At 41.5% G+C, this 23218-nt stretch overlaps 1 protein-coding gene across 1 annotated transcript; it reads right to left on the reverse strand.

Moving 5' to 3' along the window:
* Positions 1 to 679: 679 nt before the first annotated feature.
* Positions 680 to 17036, reverse strand: LOC139444374 (protein dispatched homolog 1-like). The gene is made up of 10 exons (XM_071225341.1): positions 16841 to 17036; positions 11887 to 13451; positions 11472 to 11696; positions 9612 to 9737; positions 8376 to 8507; positions 5843 to 5960; positions 4006 to 4133; positions 2153 to 2230; positions 1542 to 1712; positions 680 to 1099 (listed from the first exon to the last, which is right to left on the reverse strand). Exons 1-10 carry the CDS (start codon positions 17034 to 17036, stop codon positions 680 to 682), a joined length of 3159 nt encoding a protein of 1052 aa, XP_071081442.1.
* Positions 17037 to 23218: the final 6182 nt, after the last annotated feature.

The following is a 23218-nucleotide window of genomic DNA, read 5'->3' on the forward strand; positions in this document are numbered from 1 at the left end:
GTGTCAAGTGAATACCGCTTTAAGTGATGTTATGTCAAAGATAGTCGTGATAGCAGTGTCACAAACACTTGGGACAATGCTCACAATGCGTGGGAATGTTTGGCCAGACGAGGTGTCCCGTACCCCATGGTCGTTGAGAGAACTGGTTCCATGTGGATTCTGGGCCCGATTGTGTCTTCATCCTGTAATAGGGGGCACGGGTGGCCCAGTCGTCTAAGGCGCCGCGATTCGCTCTGCAGAGTTGCGTCCTTTGGGCACGCCAGAAACCTATGATTGTGGGTTCGAATCCTGGTTCGCCCCGATTATGTTTCTAGGTTTGTCAGCACCATACTCTTTCTCGTGGGTTTCACGAAGTGGTAAACGTCTGAGCTTTCCTCCCACATTAAGCTGACACGCCGTGATATAACTGGAATACTGTTAAAAGCGGCGTTAAACCCAACTCACTCACTCACTCGTTATGTCTGGAACATTGCTAATAGCGACGCGAAACCATACTTGTTCCCTATGCAGAATGGTATCAGTCAGCTGCTGGAATCAGCGGATAATGAGTTCGAATATCAAATTCGCTTAGGGCCTTGGTAAGCCAGAAAGCGTAATCGTTGGGAACATCAAATATATACAATCTGTGCCAATTTAGGCATTCTTCCTCCATTTAGATCTAATACTGTTAGAACTCTTTTCACAAATGACTGGTAAAGGACTCAGTGTTATTGACCCCATCTCTTTGAGGGTCTGAGGGCTTCTTCTTGCAACAGTATCTCCTGAAGAAGACAACAAAGTCCCCTTGATCGCCACTCGGACCCACAATACCAAGGAGGGTGATGAAAAAGCCCATTGAAAACAGGAGAGAAAAGCCAATCGTACAAAACATGAATATACCAAACTGGAAGAAAAACTGGATTTCTGCAAACAGCATAAAGAAGGCAGCTCCAAGAGTAGTGCATGCTCCAGAAAAGATGGGCACGCCCATGGCTTCGAGAGTATCTCGGACTCGCGACTTCCTGTCTCTACTTTTAGATAGATGGTATCCTGCCGCCAAGTGTACAATATAGTCCACAGCTAGTCCAACGACAAGACACATGTTGAGCGACACCAGCACCTGTAAAATGACAACAAACATGTATTCTTGAACGCAATTCATGCTTCTACAAATATTTGATCTTGAAAAGGTTCTTCATACTTTAATCTCAAACCCATGTATTGAAACCGGGGAATTTTAATATTGCTCATGATTTTTCATGATTTCATTTCACACGAAAGTTCACATTACATAACTGTTTGTCAAAGTAAATGACGTTTATGTTTAAACATGCGTTACAAAATTATGATGTGACGTGAATAATAAAAATAATAATAATAATAATAATAATAATAATAATAATAATAATAATAATAATAATAATAGGACATTTATATTTCCATACCACTCAGGGACATGCTGAAAAAGCACTATTACTCTCCCGGTCAATGGATCAGTGTGCACTCAAGAATCATTCTCAGCTCCCTGGGGAGTATACAACCATATTATGCCATTTACCCACCCCAAGTTTCCATCCAGCAAGGGGTATCACACCTATGACACACACGGTGACACAGCCAATTGACACAGTTGCTAGGAAACCAAGAATGATGTTTTGGGTCGCAAGTGTTAGTACAGGGAAGGCCAGGCTGAGTCCAATAGCGATTCCCAGTATAGCGTTATCTGCAAGTGCCTAAAATAGAATCAGAAAATAAATTGTCAACATCAAAATCTCCACAGTCCAGTGAGTGAATGTTGATATACGCCAGTGATCTACACTCCAAATATATCACGAGTCTGGATCAAATAACAAAGGATTGAAAACCTGAGCATCGATTCATTCCAATGGACCACGATGAAACAACCAGATTGGTCAGACGTTGTACCATCCGATATACATTAATCTCTCACAGAACAACCATTGGGTATTAGGGTCCTATTTCAGCACTGGAATCCACAACCGTCCAACTGTATCCATCGTACAATTTAAGTGATAATATTCAAGCTCTCTTCATGATATATTGATATCAAATGTTGCAATAGCTGTTGTTTACATGTTAAACATTATTCTGAGAACAAACCTAAGAAACATAAGAACTCTGATTATTTCAACGAAATATATTTAAAGGGCACCTTTTGTACGTGGAGCCAGTGCCAAAATACCGAAGTTGTCTGGAAACCTCCCTTGAGACTCGCAGGCATCTTGTTCAACTGGTGAAACAGAAAGTGGACATTTTACATTTTACACAATTATACGCAATTCATTGTCCTACTCGAAAGTGGATTAATAATATATTCTACCTAAGATATTGATTTAAGACTCCAGCATGATCACATCTAAGTACATCTTCTTCGTTTGTCCCCATTGTCCCTTGCCTTTCCAAGAAGAGAAGCAGCTGTCTCCTCCTGATACCCTGATTCCCGAGGTAAGAGAGTTAACTGACTTTAAAAGTCCAGTTTCCACCCTTGCCGAACTTGGCTGGTATTCCTAGGCTCGATCGTAGCACCACCAGTGGCTATTACCGGTTATGTCCCTTCTATGCCTTTCCTATTGACCAATCAGATTCAACCTCTCGTATCACTTGCATTTGCTTCAAACAAGATGGTGGCGCCCACTCAAGACGATCTGATGGATAATCAAGATCTATATTGTGATAAAACGAGTCTTACAATGCGAAGTGCATCAAATCACGAGAGCACCTTTATCAAAAACATGAAAAGATTTAGAAAATATCTGTTGACAACGAGTTGGCGGTGCACATGCTTCGCAAATCCTGCAACCGACCGAAATCTGGATGACAATTTACGAACAGGATTTCGATTTCCTTGCATGATTTTGATTGGACTATGCATAGACTCGTAACTCCATAATACCAGCCTAGTTCGGCAAGGGTGGAAACTGGACCTTAGTAGTCAGTTAACTCACTTGCCCCGGGAAGATTCTTGATACACTGCCAATACTTCACCTTTTTTATGCACTGTGTTCCTCCTTCAACACCCGTGAATGGAGCCACTATTGCTTAAAAGGCGATCAACGGGACCGCGTGGTCAGACTCGCTGACTTGGGTGTTGCATGTCATCGTATCCAAATTGCGAGGATCGATGCCCTTGATGTCAATCACTGTATTGTCTGATCTAGCGATTATTTACTGTCGTCATATAGCTGGAATATTGCTGAGTGTGGCGTAAAACAACGAACAAACAAACAAAAATATTTTTGACCAAGGTTCCAGTACACACATGGTTCCAGTGAGGACACTAGCAAGTGCTCAGACATACAGAATATGCATCTTACAAGGGGCAATTTTAGGGTTCGCATAACGTTTGAGTAAGACCGATTTGACTTAGGTGTGCAACAGTCGGTCTCATTTCGCTGGGTCTGGTTTTTTGTTTATTATAAGCCGCACTCAGCAATAGTCCAGCTATATGACTGTGGTGTTTATATCATCGAGCCTGGACCAGACAATCCAGTGATTGACACCATGAGCATCAATCTATGGATATGTAATACGTTTACATGCATCAACCTAGTCAGCGGGCCTGACCACCCGATCCCGTCATAGAGTCGCCTCCGACAACAAGCATAGTTGCCTCTTACGACGAGCATTGGTTGCTCAAGGCTAATTCTAACCCGTATCTTCACGGGTCTGCCTCATTCCATGACCAGACAGAAAACAAACACACAGGAGAAACGTGGTGTAAACAAAACCTGTGAAGTATTGATACAGTTCCCTCATATCCATTTGACATATTCATTTCTGTCTCCTGTCTGCTCCCCCCCCCCCCCCCCCACACACACACACACCTCCACCAACCCCAAACCAAGGATTTCAGTAATTATCTGCAGAAAATAAAAATAAAAAAAACTACAACAAATCTCAACATACATAGGTCAAGAAGGTAATGACTTCGTGTTTTCATGTCAAACTTTATTTCGTTGTTTTTGTGGTCTATGCATATGATCACTAACTGTAGCATGTGAATACCTGTTGAGTCATAAAGTCTTCCCATCGCTTCACAACCGGAAGTCCTTCTGTATAACTGAGAGATTGGCCAATCAGTGTCGTGTTGATCTCGATGGTCAAGAACTTGATCCGGTTGCCGACACTGCTTACTGCAACACACAATCACTACAAAGGAACTGCTGGCTGCAACACACAATCACTACAAAGGAACTGCTTACTGCAACACACAATCACTACAAAGGAACTGCTTATTGCAACACACAATCACTACAAAGGACCAGCTTGCTGCAACACACAATCACTACAAAGGAACTGTTGACTGCACACACAATCACAACAAAGGAACTGCTGGCTGCAACACACAATCACTACAAAGGAACTGCTGGCTGCAACACACAATCACTACAAAGGAACTGTTGACTGCACACACAATCACAACAAAGGAACAGCTGGCTGCAACACACAATCACTACAAAGGAACTGCTGGCTGCAACACACAATCACTACAAAGGAACTGCTTGCTGCAACACACAATCACCACAAAGGAACTGCTTACTGCAACACACAATCACCACAAAGGAACTGCTTGCTGCAACACACAATCACCACAAAGGAACTGCTTACTGCAACACACAATCACCACAAAGGAACTGCTTACTGCAACACACAATCACCACAAAGGAACTGCTTGCTGCAACACACAATCACTACAAAGGAACTGCTTGCTGCAACACACAATCACCACAAAGGAACTGTTGACTGCACACACAATCACAACAAACGAACGGCTTGCTGCAACACACAATCACTACAAAGGATCTGCTGGCTGCAACACACAAATATTACAAAGGAACTATTGACTGCAACACACAATCACGACAAAGGATCTGCTGACTACAACACACAATCACGATAAAGGATCTGCTTGCTGCAACACACAATCACGACAAAGGATCTGCTTACTGCAACACACAATCACTACAAAGGATCTGCAACCTGCAACACACACTCACCACGAAGGAATTGCTGACTGCAATAAACATTCAACACAAAGGAACCGACTGATAATCTTATGGGACGGCCTGCGATGCTGTTGGGTTGTTATTTGCTATTTCTTTTGATCATTTTCCTACAGTTTGGGTGTTTACATTGCACAACTTCAGAGGTAAAATCGAGCATCCAATTTCTACGAAGTTTTCAACTTACGTCATACGACTCTTGCTCAAAAGTTGAAGGTTACAACATTCAAGGCTTCAGTAAAACGTTCAAACAAAACGTTTTTGTGGTAGACATGTGGAGGACGTTTCCACATTTGAAGCATCTTTGACATCTTTGAAATGATGTCCGATGCAATTCCCTATTTTGTCCTGTGCCACATATTCCAGTGTTGTTGTTGTTTTGTCAGGTGAACAATTGACTTGCCTTTGCATGTTTTTTGTGACGGGTGCCACCGATGTAGCAGGATATGCTCACCTTTTCGCGAACACCTGGTATCATCACTATTCGATAAGGATTCATAAACACATGAATATGATATGGTCTGAATCGTACACTCGACTCTGCTATTAGCAGAGATGTATTATGAATGTTGAAAGGGTTTTATTCTTTCATTTTAAGATAGCAAAAGTTGTTTTCTGGACATGGTGTATGACCTGAACAATCGTTCCTGTCGTTTTCTACCGTCTGTTATGCTCCATTTTCGTTTTCAGATTTAGTTTTGGTCAAACATTTGTGATTCAATTTGCCCTAAAGTATAAAAATCTGCGAAATTGAAATATTTACTTTACTTGCCCTTACTTTTTACGAATGTTATGATTCTTTTCTCTCTAGGTAATTGACTTTATACATCTAAATATACCTGGTGTGGTCTTCTGACTAAATGTGTCCTTGACCTCCCCGAAGAGGGTGTTGTACTTGATATAGTCTTTCGTGAGTGTCATTCTGAAGCCGTCGTACAGCCAATACGTGAGGGGAATCTGAAAAATACCAGTGCGGGCCTCTGTTGATGGCTGGTCTTTTGCGGTTGGTATGAGCATTTTGTGGTTGTGGTGACTCTTATGTTGGAGAAACATCAAGTCCCCTCCCAGTACGAATTAAGGAACATCAAACCTCATTACAGAAAAAAAGACTCCAAATCCGCCATATCCATCCCCATCGAGACCACAACATCAATTGGAACAATATCAACGTAATTACCAGAACTCGTGCCCACTACAAGATCAGGAACCCCTGAAAGCCATCCACATCATATGACTCCAACCAGCCATCAACAGATATCAAGGTTATTACATCTCAACGGCCTACCATGAACTCATAACTAAACAGTCGTCATCTCATTTCCTTTGTCCATTATATATATCTAAATATATATCTAAATATATATCTAAATCCTTCTGGTCTTAATACTGGCTTCCAATTAACTTGACCATATCAACCACTGTATTGTTTTACTCAACCATGCCTTGTTAATCCTATTCATTCTTATCTGTGCATCTATCAGGTCTTATAATTCAAGTTGTGTAGACATCAATTTGTTATCTTTCAACCTTGTATAAACATCAATTATCAACACGTATATAAACCAACGACATTTCTGTACATCACTGTAATAAATCTAATACTTAAAAGCTCCAACGACCTAACTAACGCAGGCAAACAAATAACTTTCTTGTGGATACCCGTCCACGTAGGAATATACGGTAATGAAAACGCCGATAAGGCAGCTAAACTATCCCTCAAAATCCCAGAAATAAGCTTAAACTTACCCATCTCAAAATCAGAAATTAAAAGTGTAAATAAGCAAAAAATCACCAAAAAATGGCATAACCTATATCTAAACTCAAATAGCCAAATCAAAAAAGTACTCAGCAAACCACTAACCAAACCAAAAATTCACCATCCATCAAAAAAAATCGACAGAGTAATCACTATGCTCCAAACAGGACACACCAACCTAAATAACCACCTAAAAAAAATAAAAAAACATACTACAGGTAACTGCCCACACTGCAAACAACTAGAAACCCCAGAACACGCACTCATCTACTGCACACACTACCTAACACATCGAACCGCATTACAAACCACCCTCAATCTAAACCAGGCTCTCACTCTAGAAGCAATACTAAACCCACAAAATAAACTAGAAAACTTCAAGGCCTTAGGCGTATTCTTAATCAAAACGGAACTAATAAAACGCATCTAAAAACACTATAATCCACCAAATCAAAATTACATAAACACACAAAAATCCACCATACCCAGCTCCCTTAGTTCTCCTCCCTTACCCCATCGGCATCTATTCCAAATCTCAAAATTCCCAAATTCTATATAAGCAACCCCTAAAGCCCCCTCTTGGGTTGCACACACCACTTTCGCCCCTTTCGGAAACACATTAAATGGCCTGGCCGGGCCCGTGTGCGAAATACGCATCAGTCGGAAAGCGCACATTAAATCTACAAAGTAAGTAAGTAAGTAAGTGTACATCACCGTGTGTGAAATACGCTACAGTCGGAAAGCGCACGTTAAATCTTCTATATCAGTCAGTCTGTACATCACTTGCTTGACGACGGTGTAAGTATCTACACCGAAACATGGCATTCATTGTAATACAGAAGTTGTACATGCATGGAACTATCTTCCTTGTTTGTGTTAGGATATGTTTGTTTCAATAAAGTATGGTGACTGTATAAACACCGAGGATTGTTTTACGAGGAGATATCAAAGTTTTGAGCCTGGTATATTTTGGTTGTTGTGCTCTCGTTTGACGCATATTTACATTGACCTGTGTTTATTCAGTCCCGTTTCACAATCCGTTGGCTTTAGTCCAGTGTCGTGTTGATAACTAACTACGACTCTGACTACACCACAGAATTGACATAGACGCCACTCAGTACAGAACAGCCATCAATATTTGTTCCCCAGATGACTTTTATGGGAAGCCTGCCCAATTACATACTACAAGTAACATTGGGTGTAGGAATTTCAGCGTGAGAGAGCAGCCCCCCCCCCCCCCCCCCCTCCCCCCCCTGGTCACACTGTCATTAAAGTTCACGTAACTTTGTTTTAATCTCAAAGGTAATCTGGAGTGATGATGTGTGACGCCGTCGTGTTTCTTCTACTTCACGGCAAACCCGTCATTGAAAGCATGAGCAAAGATCCCCATGATCGCAGTACGATGACACAAACATCAACAACGTCACAGGGCCTGACGGATCCATTTTAGTCACCTCTTACGATAAAGTAAAAGATTAATGGGTCTAAGTCCACCCTTCAGACAAAGGAATATGATAGGAATGGAAAAACACGTCTGGCATGGTGAGATGGTTATGGAATACGATGAATATATCAATCAATTAACTCTGATTTGTTCAATCTTGTGTTGTACTTACATCCAAATATCGATCAAACGAGCTGTTGAAGGTAGTGCCACCGTAAAGTGTTGGTTTTGCTGACATGAAGTCCGATGTTCGAGTCCAATTCCAGGGAAGGTCAAGGGTCAAGTTGCCAGCATCCACGTCAGCCTGAAACATCAGTGTGCAAGTGCGTGCATGTTGTTTAACATAATGAGTGAGTGAGTGAGTTGGGTTTAACGCCGCTTTTAACAGTTTTCCAGTTATATCGCGGCGTGTCAGCTTAATGTGGGAGGAAAGCCCGAAGTGATGCAGGTCTCAGGTGAAACCCACGAGCACGGGTATGGTGCTGACAAACCTAGAAACATAATCTGGGCGAACCGGGATTCGAACCCACAATCATAGGTTTCTGGCGTGGCCAAGGGACGCAACTCTGCATAGCGAATCGCGGCGCCTTAGACGACTGGGCCACCCGTGCCCCCGTTTAACATAATGAACAAGAGTGTTTGTTGTTTGACGTAATGAACAAGAGTGTATGTACACATTGTATGACATAATGAACAAGAGATTGCGTGTAGTTTGACAGTAATGGGCTGGGATTTTGTGTTGAGATTGGATGTTTTCTTCAGCTTCAGCCCTAACACTAGTCTGTCTTACAGACCCTGAAACAAATATATATCAAATATAGCCCATGCAAGTCTATAATGTTTGGCAAGTCTAGATTACTGCAGTATCTGAAAATAAAAAGAGTCTCTGGGCTCCCTAAAATCCCAAGCAATCCTAGTTTGGGGAAATATGTCTGATTTGCATAATCTAATATGGCCTCGTATTATCAATATATCTTCCATATTTCAGATGAGGTTCAATGTTTTGATTCTTCGTCAAAGAATCCCTCAGAAATAATATCTGATTTTACATATGTCTTGCATCTAAAAATATACCCAAGACACTGTTAACTGTGTTCAAATATACTGTATAATTCCGCGTGTCTAGATCTGCTTTAAATTGCATCTGAAATATATATAATATACGGGGAAATATGTGTGAACCATTACACAACGAGTTGACAATTGTTTTAGGTATGTCCGTTTGCGCCAAGACGGAACCCGGTCGCAAAAATGGCCACGAGAGGGGCACGAGTCGCTATTCGGCTTGTCCCGGAAAAACACGAGTTGGTCACGAATGCACCAGTGAATGTGGTAAACGTGTACGACCTACATACGTTACCACTGAAGTTCCGTGCCAAGAGGCGTTATGCGCCAACTGCTGACTCACCTGTAGGAATGCCTCCATGTTTCGGGTGAAGCAAGACACCTCCATCTCTCCCGTGACCGTGTTTCGTCTGATTTTAAGGGCAGATATTTCTTCCTCCGTGAAGCTGTAGATTTCATCACACAGAGCCTAGACACAATACAATGTATATTTGTAACTGTTATATATGCAGTGAAACCAGAAGATTTCACCACACACAGCCTAGACACAATACAATGTATATTTGTAACTGTTATACATGAAGTGAAACCTGAAGATTTCATCACACAGAGTCTAGACACAATACAATGTATATTTGTAACTGTTATACATGCAGTGAAACCAGAAGATTTCACCACACACAGCCTAGACACAATACAATGTATATTTGTAACTGTTATACATGAAGTGAAACCTGAAGATTTCATCACACAGAGTCTAGACACAATACAATGTATTTCTATAACCCTTACATACAAACAAAAAACTGAAGATTTCATCACAAAGAGCATAAATATAATACAACGAATTTGTATAACCGTTACATTTTTAGTAAAACCTGTAGATTTCGTTTTGCTAAAGTATAGAACAGGGTTCGACGTCTGTTTTCAGCCTCGTGGCTTAATACAGGATTTAGATCCGATAATCTAATCGTTGATGCGGCGTAACTACAATAAAGTTAAAGGCGCTATATTTCAGAGAGGAAACGTCTTCAATAACAATAACATTATTCGGTAATATTTGGTTACTTACCTAAATCAACGAGTCCCTTGTACTATTATACAGGGAAAGCGCATGTATACATATCACAATTGTACATAAATATATTCACCTACATAATATTATTCCAGTGTTTCCAACACTCATTTGACACTTTACTGTGTAACATTAACACTGATGTTTACATAAGGTTCTTAGTAACATTGGGGGCAGGGGTGGCCCAGTCGTCTAAGGCGCCGCGATTCGCTGTTCGCCCCGATTATGTTTCTAGGTTTGTCAGCACCATACCCGTGCTCGTGGGTTTCACCGAAGTGGTAAACGTATAAGACCTGCATCACTTTGGGCTTTCCTCCCACATTAAGCCCACGCCACGATATAACTGGAATACTGTTAAAAGCGGCGTTAAACCGAACACACTCACTCACTCTTAGTAACATTACATTGTTCGAAGACAAAAGCGTTCTAAATATATACACATTCCGATTATAGCAATACAATTCAGGTAGAGGTGTCTTCGTTCTTACAGAAATTGCATATTAAGGGAAAATTATCCCTAGATTAGGAAGAGGGCATAAATCAATATCAATCTCCAACCATCTTCCTTCGTTAACTTTCAACCTTAACACCTCCATTCTCACAACATATTACGTTGTTTTCTATCTGTTAAAAGGACGCGAAACTCTGTATATATGTTAGAGCTGGAGATAGTTTCCTTGATACTATTCAATGATCCATATCAAGTGCGAATTTCCTCAAACACACTGCGCGATCCATACAAATCCAAATCCATGTGAAAACAATAAAGCACCTACAGTAGATAGGTTTGGTATCCACAATTATCATTGTTCATAAGCATATCATCGGCTTCCTTTGAAATATTACTATTGAGCATTTCGTAAGTTAAAGCCAGTATTTTATACCCCATCGGAGCCATACATGGAATGGGTTGACTTTTTCACCTATAACGTATGGCATCTGAATGAGGTACCAACGTTGAGAAATGTCCTGTTAGCATCTTTTCAAATCTTTTATTGGCCCCTCAACCCCATTGGAGCCATAAATGGAATGGAATGACCTTTTCACCTACAATGTATAGCATGTGCATTAGTGTACGAATCGCTAGCAAAAGGTGGTGATACGGGGTGTTAGTGAACACATCATTACCTTCAAGGACAACTGAGCGTCTGGAATGCTGGCATCAAACTGATCATCAAACACTTGAGTGCCCTGGCAGTCCACAGCAGAGAAGTGGCACCCGCTCAAGTCCCTTTCCCTAAAGCCCCAGACCAAGTACACACGGATAGAGCTGTCCACGTCATTGGGCTCGAAGGAGTAAAGATTTCTATTGATCGCTTTGGCATAGTTGTGTGACTGTTTGTATAGCTGCAACTGCACAGAAAACGGCGGTACCTTGTAGGGCGAGTGTCCAAGCTCTGGATAAAAAAGGCTAGAATATTTTTAAACATTGTCCAACATTAATCAAAATAAATTGAGATAGATACAATAGAAGTGTTGAAGGACTATATTTAGTTTGTGCATTACATGGAAATATACGTTTCAATGAATGATATATAGCTACCTGTTCATTTTCCGCCTGTAGACGAGACGTCTGGTAGCCAAAAAAGCCAACCAAACCCAGAAAAATGACTAGAATAATCCATTTTGCAAACTTGTGAGTCACAAACTTGAAATGGTAATCCCGAAAATACCTGACCAAAAAAGGCTTCTTTTTTTTCTTCGCCAATCTGATCAGAAAAGAAGGCTTCTTTTTCTTCTCGGATCGTGGTACGGATACATGTTGGTGTTTAGCAAGGTTGTTGTGTTTGCCCTCCTCTTTCTTGCTTACGACTTTATTCTTCTTCTTTCCAAATGTACAGCAACAACAACTGTATTTCTCAAAGTATCTGTGATAAACTACGACCACAGTAGGGAAGAACGTGATAACGGATATGTAGTTTATCAGTACTAATATCCCGGAAAACACACCGAAGGACTTGGTGGCTAGAAGAGGCGACACGGCGCTGGCTATAAAAGCAAACATGGTTGTCAGAGAAGTTATCAGCATACTGAGAGCGGAATTCCTGTAGACATCAGATAGTCTGTGAGCTAAAGATGGATACGTGTTGAAGGCTGTTGCCCTCCAAGCATCGTAGAACACAAACAAATCATCAGCTCCTATCCCCAGTATAATGAAAATAGCCAGAATGTGAAAGAAGCCGAAATACCGATAGTCAAGTACAATTCTGTAGATTAGATTTGTGCCCATGAAACTGGACAAGATGCTGTAGATGGCGAGGCTGGTAATCCACAGTGACCTTGTGTGGTAGCACATGAACGCCCCAATGAAGAGCATACTTCCTATTGCAAGCATCATGTCAAGAATTGCCTGTTCTCTGACGTCGGCTAGCATCATGATATAGCTGTAGTATAAGAACTCAAATTGTGACGTACTCTTGTATGTTTCAAGAACCGGTTTCATGTTGTGGGTAAGGTACTCCCTCAATGCTTCCCTGGTTGCAGTGAAGCCTTTCCCTTTTAAAGGTGAACCCAGCTGTACCAAGGATCGCGTCAACCCAGCAGATACCCGCGTCGGTGAAACCTCATGATTCAGAGCTAGCGTGTACTCAAACGCGCCCTTCGTCGCATTGTTGATTGATGCTTGATAAAGGACAGCCGATATATTGTCAAAGTTAGGGTCATTAAAAACAGGATCGGTAGCGGCATATGTTCCATCGAAGAAACGTAAAGCCGAGAGTGGCTTCCTACAGCTGTCTACTCCCCCGATCTTTTCCAGTTGACAATATTTGTCAAAATCCCGAACTTGCTGCATAACGTCCTCTATTTCTTTTATCTTTAACAAATGACGTTTTTCAAATATATTTCCTCCTCCGGTTTCATATATCATTTCCACGCTTTCCCCCAATCGGTATCGGTGTTTAGGGAATGGGGACACCGAACTGAGTGACCTTGGAACCCAGTTTCTGTAGGAGTTCCTGTACCGGAAGGCGAGGTCACGCTTCAGCCATGGCTGGTCACGGAGCTGGAGAGGGAGTGTTTCGAAGTTCGTAGGGAAGAGGTCATAACCAACAGCTACCAGAATCCCCGTTGTCAGTGTTATAAGTACGTGTCCAGATAGCATCAACACTGAAATAATAATAATAATAATAATAATAATAATAATAATAAAATAAAATAATAATGATGATGATGATGATGATGATAACAACAACAACAACAACAACAACAACAACAATAATAATAATAATAATAACAACAATAATAATAACAATAATAATAAGAAGAAGAACAACAACAACAACATCACACTGCAAACACGAAAACGTCGTTTTTTCCGTATATGGTCGCGTGTCAGATTGCAGGCCGGAGTTTGACGCTGTACTCGTAGAGCTTAGCTGGAGTGCTGAATTCAATCGTTCTGCGCATGCGGATTGTTTAATGCCATGTCCAAATTGCAGATTGTTTCTTACATTTATTGTCACACCTATTTGACAGTGATACATAAACACATTATCATGATAAGATCGAAATCGTACAATGTCGCTTAAATTCAAGGCGCATACTTGATCGGCAAGCATTTCTCATTAACTAATACAATGATAACGGTAAGAATTTTAGTCAAAATAATTAGAAAGGCGCAAGGGCCTGGAACGGCTGAGTATGGGAAAAAGATTAATACTTTCGCAAGTCGAAAGTCACTATACTATACATTAGTCAAATACTCAAACTAATATGAACCTAAATAATTTTAAGGTTTTCAAAATTTATTTTTTTGTACAAGGGGACCTTGGTGTTTATTGTTAGATAATTTTTGCATATATATTTTTTCGATATTGCTTGGAATTAAGGAAACTATGTTTATCTATAACTTACAGTTTCGTCTACTTTCTCATTTGCACATGAAACTTGAGCAGTGATCTTCTTAATATTATAATGTAATCGACAATGCTCTGGTATTGTAAACAACTTTATGTCAAATTCCCAACTGGTGATGTCTTTTTAGACTGATGCTTAGTCTCTAAAAATATATAATTTTAATAGAAACACATAACTCCATTTAAATTGAAGAGGAGCCCCAGTGTGATTGGAGATTCAGAGATTAATCTGAGGAAAATCTAACTTGCTTCATATAGGGCCTTTGCATTATAGAAAAGGCTGAGCTAAAGGGAAAATCATATGGTTCAGGGACTTTGTATATCTAGGCTGCCACCCAAACCGATCCAAAGGGGATCCGAAAGTTTATTGTATGCTATATGGTCATATTGAAGTGGACCAGAATTATACATTGTACTGCGCATGATTTGGTTTTTACATTTACTTTTAAGTCAGGAAAAATGATTTAAAAGGATAATTTTTTAATTTAATTATAAAATGTTTCTTTCACATATTAGATACTAGAACCACTACTCATTGTTCTATTTATGTCATCTTATATATACTCAACAACAAAAGTTCCTGTGACACTAATATTTTAGTGTATTGTCAAACAAGTAAAGTTTGGTTTTCAATATTGTAGTACATGTATGGAATCAAGTCACAAAAACGCAACTGCTACAGAAACGCATACATTCCATGCAAAAGCTGACTTTTATACTTTTATGCAAGCTTCATGCATTCCACTACCCAAGAATGGGTTAACGGGATTCCATATGCATTGTTTAGCATCATGCTGACAACAACCACTCAGATAAACAACAAAATTACGCAATTATTCAACATTACAAAATGCCACGCCTGTCCGAAAATGAACGTCTGCGAGCCATAGGTATGCTTGAAGCAGGATCGAGTCAACGTGATGTTGCAAGACAATTTAACGTCCACAGAAACACCATTTGGTATTAATGGCAACGTTGGCAACAGACGAATGCAGTCAGAGACCATCCTCGGAGTGGCAGGCCACGCGTGACCAATAATCGACAAGAAAACTGGATTCGAACAACACATCTACGAAATCGATTCCAGCCAGCAACAGTGACTGCAAGAAGCATCCCTGGCCTTCGACAAATATCTCAGATGTGCAGGGATTGTCGCCAGAAGACCCAACCAGATGTCCCATTTTGACAGGAAATCACCGTTGTGCACGTCTACAGCGGTGCAGACAGCGTCTACGCTGGACGGCCATGCAGAGGGGACAAGTTCTAGTCACTGAGGAGTCTCGTTTTCACCTCAGCCACAGCGATGGACGGATTCGAGTGTACCGACGTCGAGGTGAATGTTACGTCAATCATTGTGTCATGGAAGAAGATCGGTTCGGGGGTGGCAGCGTTATGGTATGGGGTGGGATTACAGCAAGACAGAGGACCAGTTTGATAGTGGTAGAGGGAAATCTCAATGGACAGCGCTACCGCGTCGAGATCATCGGCCCTGTTGTTCTACCGTTTTTGCGTCGTCATGACCCAGGCATTACCTTTCAACATGACAACGCCCGGTCTCATATTGCTCGACTTGTTCAGGATTCTCTTCAATAAAACAACGTGAATGTCATCCCCTGTCCGGCTTGCTCCCCTGATCTCTCACCAATCGAGCACATGTGGGATGAGATGGATCGGCGCCTTCGACGTCAACCACATGTTCCACAGACACTCCAGGAACTTCGAAACATGCTCCAGCAGATATGGACAGATATCCCACAAGACTATGTTCGACGCCTGGTCCATTCCATGAGACGAAGATGTGTTGCTTGCATCGCAACCAGAGGTGGACACACACGCTATTGTTTTGTAAATTGACATTTTGGCATGTTCATGTTTTATATGAAATCACGCATTTTCTGAAGTCAATATGGCCAAACTAAACCATTTGAACACTCACATGAGTCTTTTATCTGTTGCAAACTGAAGTTGTTTCAGATTTGGTAAAAAAATAACTTTATTCATATCTTTAAACACATCTTATTCAATGTCGCAGTGACTTTTGTGGTTCAGTATATTATTGTACCTCGTAACTAAGTGATATTATCTTTAAAATTTAACAAACATTGTTCCGTCACTAATCGACCCATCGCATCCATTTGCGAGTTCCGTTCGGGAAGACTGAAGTCAAATAGATGGTTTACATGAAAGGTTATTCTATTGGACTATGTGTCATGATATAATCCCACCCAGTTTATAAAATGGGTCACCATTAGCAAAGTTTAATTGTCAACGCCAGAGAACAACCAGTGTCGACCATCCGCAGAAACAAATCCCACTGGGCGTGAAGATCCGGGGTAGAATAGGTCTTCAGCAACCCATGCTTGCCGTAAAGGTCGACTAACTGGATTGGGTGGTCAGGCTTGCTGACTTGGTTCATGCATGTTATCGTATCCCAATTGCGTGGACCAATGATGTCAATCACTGTCCTGTTTAGGCTCGAATATGTACAAACCGCTGTCATATAGCTGGAATATTGCTGAATGCGGCGTTAAACAACAAACAAACAAACCAACACTGGGCGCAAAAGGCAAAAATACCTTTCTTGTCAGTCAGTATTATAACAGTACAATTAAAATGTTATGAACGACGCACACAACTTACAGAACGACGGCAGGGGATATCTGGCCACAAGTTTGCAGTAGAAGAAAGGCTTAGGGGCTTGATCTTTCTCGTCAGTGCTGTCATCTTTGTCGTCATCGTAGTTTGGGGTCCACATACATCCGTTATGCAAGGTGCCATTGAGGTCATCGTTGCCAACGCTGTGGTTCTCTTTGCACGAAGGATTTTCTGACGTCATCGCGGTGAGCTAGTCTAAATCAGAGGAAGATAGAATAAACACGGTTGTTATGCCTGTTTCACGTATGTATGTCATTATTATCATTATTATGATTACATCCCATTAGTCACGCTGATACATCAGTGGGCTTCTTGTAAAAACCCAGTCGGTTTGAGGTCATCATGGCGTCATAATATTTTACGTGACGTCACTTGCTTGCCACACCCTGTTCGCACTGCGGGTGAACATAGTATTACTGTTTCTATATAGATAAGATTCGAACACTAAAATGTTTCGCCGGAATTAGCTTGTGTACCCAATGCATGTGTCAGTAGCGGTAGTTTATGATCTGAACGTTCGTGTACGTCTCCCGACGGTGCCATGGTGTTCAAGCTCCTTCAGGGTCGGTCGGGTAGCCTAGTGGTTAAAGCGTTCGCTCGTCACGCCGAAGACCCGGGTTCGATTCCCGACATGGGTACAATGTGTGAAACCCATTTCTGGTGTCCCCCGCCGTGATATTGCTGGATTATTGCTAAAAGCGGCGTAAAACCCCACTCACTCACTCACTCACTCAAGCTCCTTCAGCTCGTAATATTCCCGCCGACCCTTGAAGCTCCGAGGTAGAATAGGTGTTCAGCAACACATGTCCTAAGAGGCGACTAACGGGATCGGGTGGTCAGGCTCGCTGACTTGATTGATGCATGTCATCGATCCCAATTGCGTTGATCGATGCTCATGATATCAACTACTGGATTGTCTTGTCAGACTCGATTATTTACAGGCCGCCGTCATATAGCTGGAATACTGCTTTGGCGGCGTTAAACAGCAAACAAACAAATAAACATGTGTTTATGAGCTGAGCGTCCGTGTACGTACCGTGACGGTGTCATTGTGTACAAGCTCATTCAACTCTAACATACCGTCCATCCCCTGACAAACGTTATTCATAGTATGAGGACCAATGTGGGACCTTCCTTCGATAAGCAATATACACATAAATTAACATTTAAGAATAATAATGTCAAATTTCATTGATTAATTGACGTAATATCCTACTTCTAATGACCGCCTCCGTGGTCTAGTGGTAGAGCGTCCGCCCGGAGAGCGGAAGGTCCGGGGTTAGATCCCAAAAGACATTAAAAGATGGTACATGTTACCCTGGTTGTTACCCTGTCTGGCGCTCGGCATTAAGGGGGTAAAACAAGGACTGGTCGGCTCGGAGTCAGTATACTGTGTCTGAGGGGGGTATTCATGTTAAACTGCGGCATGGTATCTCAGTGAGCTAGCACTATAAGTCGGAATCAGTCCAGACTAGCATAAGCAGCCACACACACACACACACACACACACACACACACTTAACTTCTTCCAACCTTAGCTCCTAGTCATAAGGTTACAACCAGCTTAAATAAAGCGACAGAACCCTTTATATATCCAATAGAAATCGTTGCACAAAGCAGAGTCGAATACTACGAGTCCAACTATAGCATGTTTATGTGTGATGATACCAGGTTTTCGTGAAAAGGTTACTGACTAAATCATACATATATACGTACGTGTATACATAATGTTAATATGACCGTTTCACATTGCTGATATTGCTTATTCATATATTTGACGCATCGACAAGTTGATCTCTGCAATAACACATTGTTAGAATGAACAGTGTGTCCCTGCCTCGACTGAAAAGGACTCATATTAGTTTCATAAATTATACCGCTTACAGAGAGAGTATCAGGGTATCATAACTTTCAAGAACATATATTCCGGGAGTCGAAGAGGTGGGGGTGTTGTGTGTGTGTGTGTGTGTGTGTGTGGGGGGGGGGGGTATGTACAAACATACAAAACTTACCAGACAATAATAAGACCTTTTGTAAATTTCGAATTTCATTGCTTAATTTAAAGTAAAAATAAATAAATCTAAAGATATTGATGTTTTTGATATTGTTTGTACCAGTTGTGACGGAGGTGAAATTGATGATGAATTCCACATAATATATAAGAGAAAGTATTTCAGTTCCTGGTTAACGTTTTAGTTTTCTTGAATAATATCTATAAGGGAGCAGCAATGTCATGTGTTAAGCGGGTATTGTCCCAGAAAATACTTGTACAAAATCATCATGCTTCTGACTGTTAACAGATACCCAGACACTGACTGCAATCAAAAATACATTGTTGCATTATGGTATTTAACCATACAGGGTAATAGTACTAATTAAAAAGAAAACCTGGCTTTTTGCTTTTTGCAGTTAAAGAGTATTAAGTCTCCACACACAGACAAACACACACGCACGCACACACACGCACGCACGCACACACACACACACACACACACACACACACACACACACGCTAAGTGCATGTGGTTATCGACAAGGCACCCACCAAAAGAAGAAGGAAGTCGCACTTCAATACGGGACAGTAGTTTCAGGGTAATCTAACACACGAATATCTCACATACCTGAACAGTACCACTGACATGACCTACCTGGTGACGAATGGCGACACTATTCTATCATCAAGGAATATACTCTCCAAAACGAGGAACGCGCGCTATCAGTCATGGACACATCCACACTGAACCTAGCGGTGTTGCCCAGCCGCAACATACCACGCCCCATACACAGGGTGTACAGGGTTACCGGGTGGAAGGGTCTTGAAAGGGTTGAGTATGCCCAAACGGTACGACTAACAGTGAGAGACGTTTCAATGAATGACAAGAGTGAGTGATCAGTAAAGACTGTCCTTGGTCAGTATCTCTTGATCAGTCCTCACTCTGTCCTGTGTCGTCCTCGCTCTGTCCTTGGTCAGTCCACTCTCTATCCTAGGTCAGTCCTCACTCTGTCCTGGGTCGTCCTCGATCTGTCCTAGGTCAGTCCTCGCTCTATCTTGGGGCAATCCTCTCTATGTCCCGAGTTAGTCTTCGCTCTGTCCTGGGTCAGTCCTCCCTCTGTGTCCTGGGTCAGTCCTCTCTCCGTGTCCTGGGTAAGTCCTCGGTCTGTTCTGGGTCAGTCCTCACTCTGTCCTGGGTCAGTCCGCGCGCTGTCCTGGGTGTCCTCACTCTGAACCGGCCTGCAAAGTCGTTGAGCAGTGTTAGAGGGAAAGACGATTGTGTTTTACTTCCTGACAACCGTGTACACAACGCTGTAAATAAATCAGTATCATCACAACTATTCTTAGATTCAACCGCACTATGCATATTCATTTCACACCTTATTTTAACAATTTAATTACGTACAACACTTTCTGACCATGAATTGAACTATTATTTCAAGAACACATGCTAAAATATTTAAGCCACTTACCCAATTCTTCAAGTGACATATGCAACCGCTAAATTCTACCTTTTGTCTAAACATGAAGGCACATATAGTTATGAGTCTCAGTTGTTGTCAAACTGATAAGAATTCGTGTTTACGGTTGACAACAGTCCCTTCTCCGGTATGATCTAACACACCCCCCCCCCCCCCCCCCCCCCCTTCGGCCCCACCCCTGGACTATGATCCTCGCGGGGACCTCGTTTCCTCTAATCCCACCCGACTACGAGATAATACAGCCAAGGAAACGTCCACAACCAGACCTGAATGTCAATTCTTTATTTACTTTACGCTTACAGCTTATCAGTTCGAAGCAATACATGTTTAAACTGTTGATCCTGGTGATTGAGGTTGACGTACATATGGGGAGTACACAAGACTATAATTCATTATTTCTTAATTGGCATGCTCTCTTAATAATAATTGTCAATGCAAGAGAATAACCAGCCTAGATTTTCTGCGGAAACAGATTCCACTTGGCGTAAAGGCAAATAGCTGTGGAAATTATATAAATGAACCAGTGGAAATCAGTGATGACACCAGGTGTTCGCGAAAAGGGTAAGCATGTCCTGCTCTACACATTTACCAAGACAAGACTCAGCTGTACCTTTGTATTGGTATATAACTGTACAAGTTCATTTCCAACCGTATGTCTTTATGCGCAGTTTCCTTAGGTTATAAACAATGGACATTTAAGAATAAAATGAAATTCGTCCTCTTTTTCTCGGGAATATAAGGGACATATTCTTTCGAACAAACATAAACCTTGTTATTTTCCAGTTTCAATTAAAACATGTGAAATGAAAGCCTAAACCTGGATATATATTGTCTGCAGATGACTCGAATTGATTTTGTCTGATTTATTACATGTACATGTAGGTAATTTGAAAACAACTCCTCCTTATTCCATGTCTCCGAACCCAAAACAATATATCTTAACCTCATATTCCCATTTGTACTGACCGCCTCCGTGGTCTAAAGGTAGAGAGTCCGCCCGGAGAGCGGAAGGTCCGGGGTTCAATCCCCAGCCGCGTCATACCAAAAGACGTTAAAAGATGGTACTTGTTGTTACCCTGTCTGGCGTTCGGCATTAAGGGGCTAAAACCAGGACTGGTCGGCTCGGAGTCAGTATACTATGTCTGAGTGGGGTATTCATGTTAAACTGCGGCATGGTATCTCAGTGTGCTAGCACTATAAATCGGCATCAGTCTGGACTAGTACAAGCAGCCACACACACACATACACGTGCATGCACGTCGCTATATAAGTGCAATAATCTTGGACGCGACGTTAAACCCCCTTTCACCTCACCTCACCATGTCTCCGAACCCAAAACAATATATCTTAACCTCATATTCCCATTTGTACTTATTATCATAGTCCAATTTATCATCCCGTTAAACAGTCTATCTGAGAGGGTATCGACAATGACAATCACAATGACACACTGATGAGGGTAAATATAACCTTAAAATGTAATTTTGACCTTTAACAGAACTAGAATATTTCCTTGCAGAATTGAATGGAGAAGAATTGAGCGTGAAGCAATATGAAGAAGATCGGTTGAAATTCAGATTGTCAATGAGGATCTGGTCAGAGACAGGTCAGTTCACTCAAGATGTAAACGGCGTGTATGATGGAATGAACCACTAACTTATCCTCATGTTATTGATAATACATCCAGTACTCTCTACTTCCAGACCCACTCCATCTAGTTAGTTAGTCAGTTGGGTTTAACGCCGTATTCCAGTTATATAACGGCGTGTCAGCTTAATGTGGGAGGAAAGCCTGAAGTGATGCAAGTTTAACAATTAATATTGTTTGCAACACCTCTGTGATATGTACTATAGGATTGTAGCCTCTCAAGTGCTTGAAGAAAGATTGTTGATAGCTGTGACTAATCCATGCATACTGTTCAAATGTTTGAATTTGGCCCTGACAAATGTAAGATCAAGTCTGTGTATTGTCACAACCTTGAAGATGACATCATTCATTGTTTCTTTCACGGATTATTTTATTTGACGCTCCAACTGTGGTTTGAATGATCATGACTTCTGTGTTTGCCAAACCTACAATTTCCTACAAAAAACTGGGGCGATGCGGTAGCCTAGTCGTTAAAGCATTCGTCCGTCAAGCAGCAGGTCCGTATTCACTCACTCACTCACTCACTCACTCACTCACATAATCCCTCATAAACAATGGACACTTTTTGTTACCATATTAACTTGCGTGCTTCAGTGTGGCTTTGTTGACATGGTAGACCGCCTCCGTGGTCTAGTGGTAGAGCGTCCGCCCGGAGAGCGGAAGGTCCGAGGTTCGATCTCCGGCCGCGTCATACCAAAAGACGTTAAAAGAGGGTACTTGTTGTTACCCTGTCTGGCGCTCGGCATTAAGGGGCTAAAACAAGGACTGGTGAGCTAGCACTATAAATCGGCATGAGTCCGGACTAGTACAAGCAGCCACACACACGTGCATGCACGTCGCTATATAAGTGCAATAAACTTGGACGCGACGTTAAACCCAATTTCACCTCACCTTGTTGACATGATTGTGTTCAAGTCTTTAAGTATTTAGGAAAACATCAAAAAACACTTTTTTGCAGCTTAATTTGTTGTTTTTGTTAACAGTGCCACCATACTCACGAAATGACAATCACATTAATTCCAAAGCTTAGGGCCTATTCTACTCCGGAGTTCCCCAAGTTCAACCCCATGGAAGAATAGTTTCATGTGTACCAACCCCAAGACCACTCAGGCGTCACACCAATTTCCTTGAATCAAAATTTCCAAACAAAAGATTTTGTGTCGGATTTTCAGTAAATATAACAATATGCTCACTCCCAATACCGTCGGTGAGTTTTATACGCTACAGTGAATATTCCAACAA

The sequence above is a fragment of the Haliotis cracherodii genome, unplaced genomic scaffold, assembly GCF_022045235.1.
Source record: "Haliotis cracherodii isolate W230 unplaced genomic scaffold, xgHalCrac1.p SCAF_5, whole genome shotgun sequence".
In the NCBI taxonomy this organism is placed as follows: Eukaryota; Metazoa; Mollusca; class Gastropoda; order Lepetellida; family Haliotidae; genus Haliotis; species Haliotis cracherodii.

Coding starts and splice junctions, on each gene's coding strand:
- LOC139444374 (XM_071225341.1), bottom strand. CDS start 17,036: ATGACGTCAGAAAATCCTTCGTGCAAAGAGAACCACAGCGTTGGCAAC. Junction 8,508..9,611: donor ACATGGAGGCATTCCTACAG/GTGAGTCAGCAG, acceptor CTGATGTTTCAG/GCTGACGTGGATGCTGGCAA. Junction 5,961..8,375: donor CGTTTGATCGATATTTGGAT/GTAAGTACAACA, acceptor GGTATTTTTCAG/ATTCCCCTCACGTATTGGCT.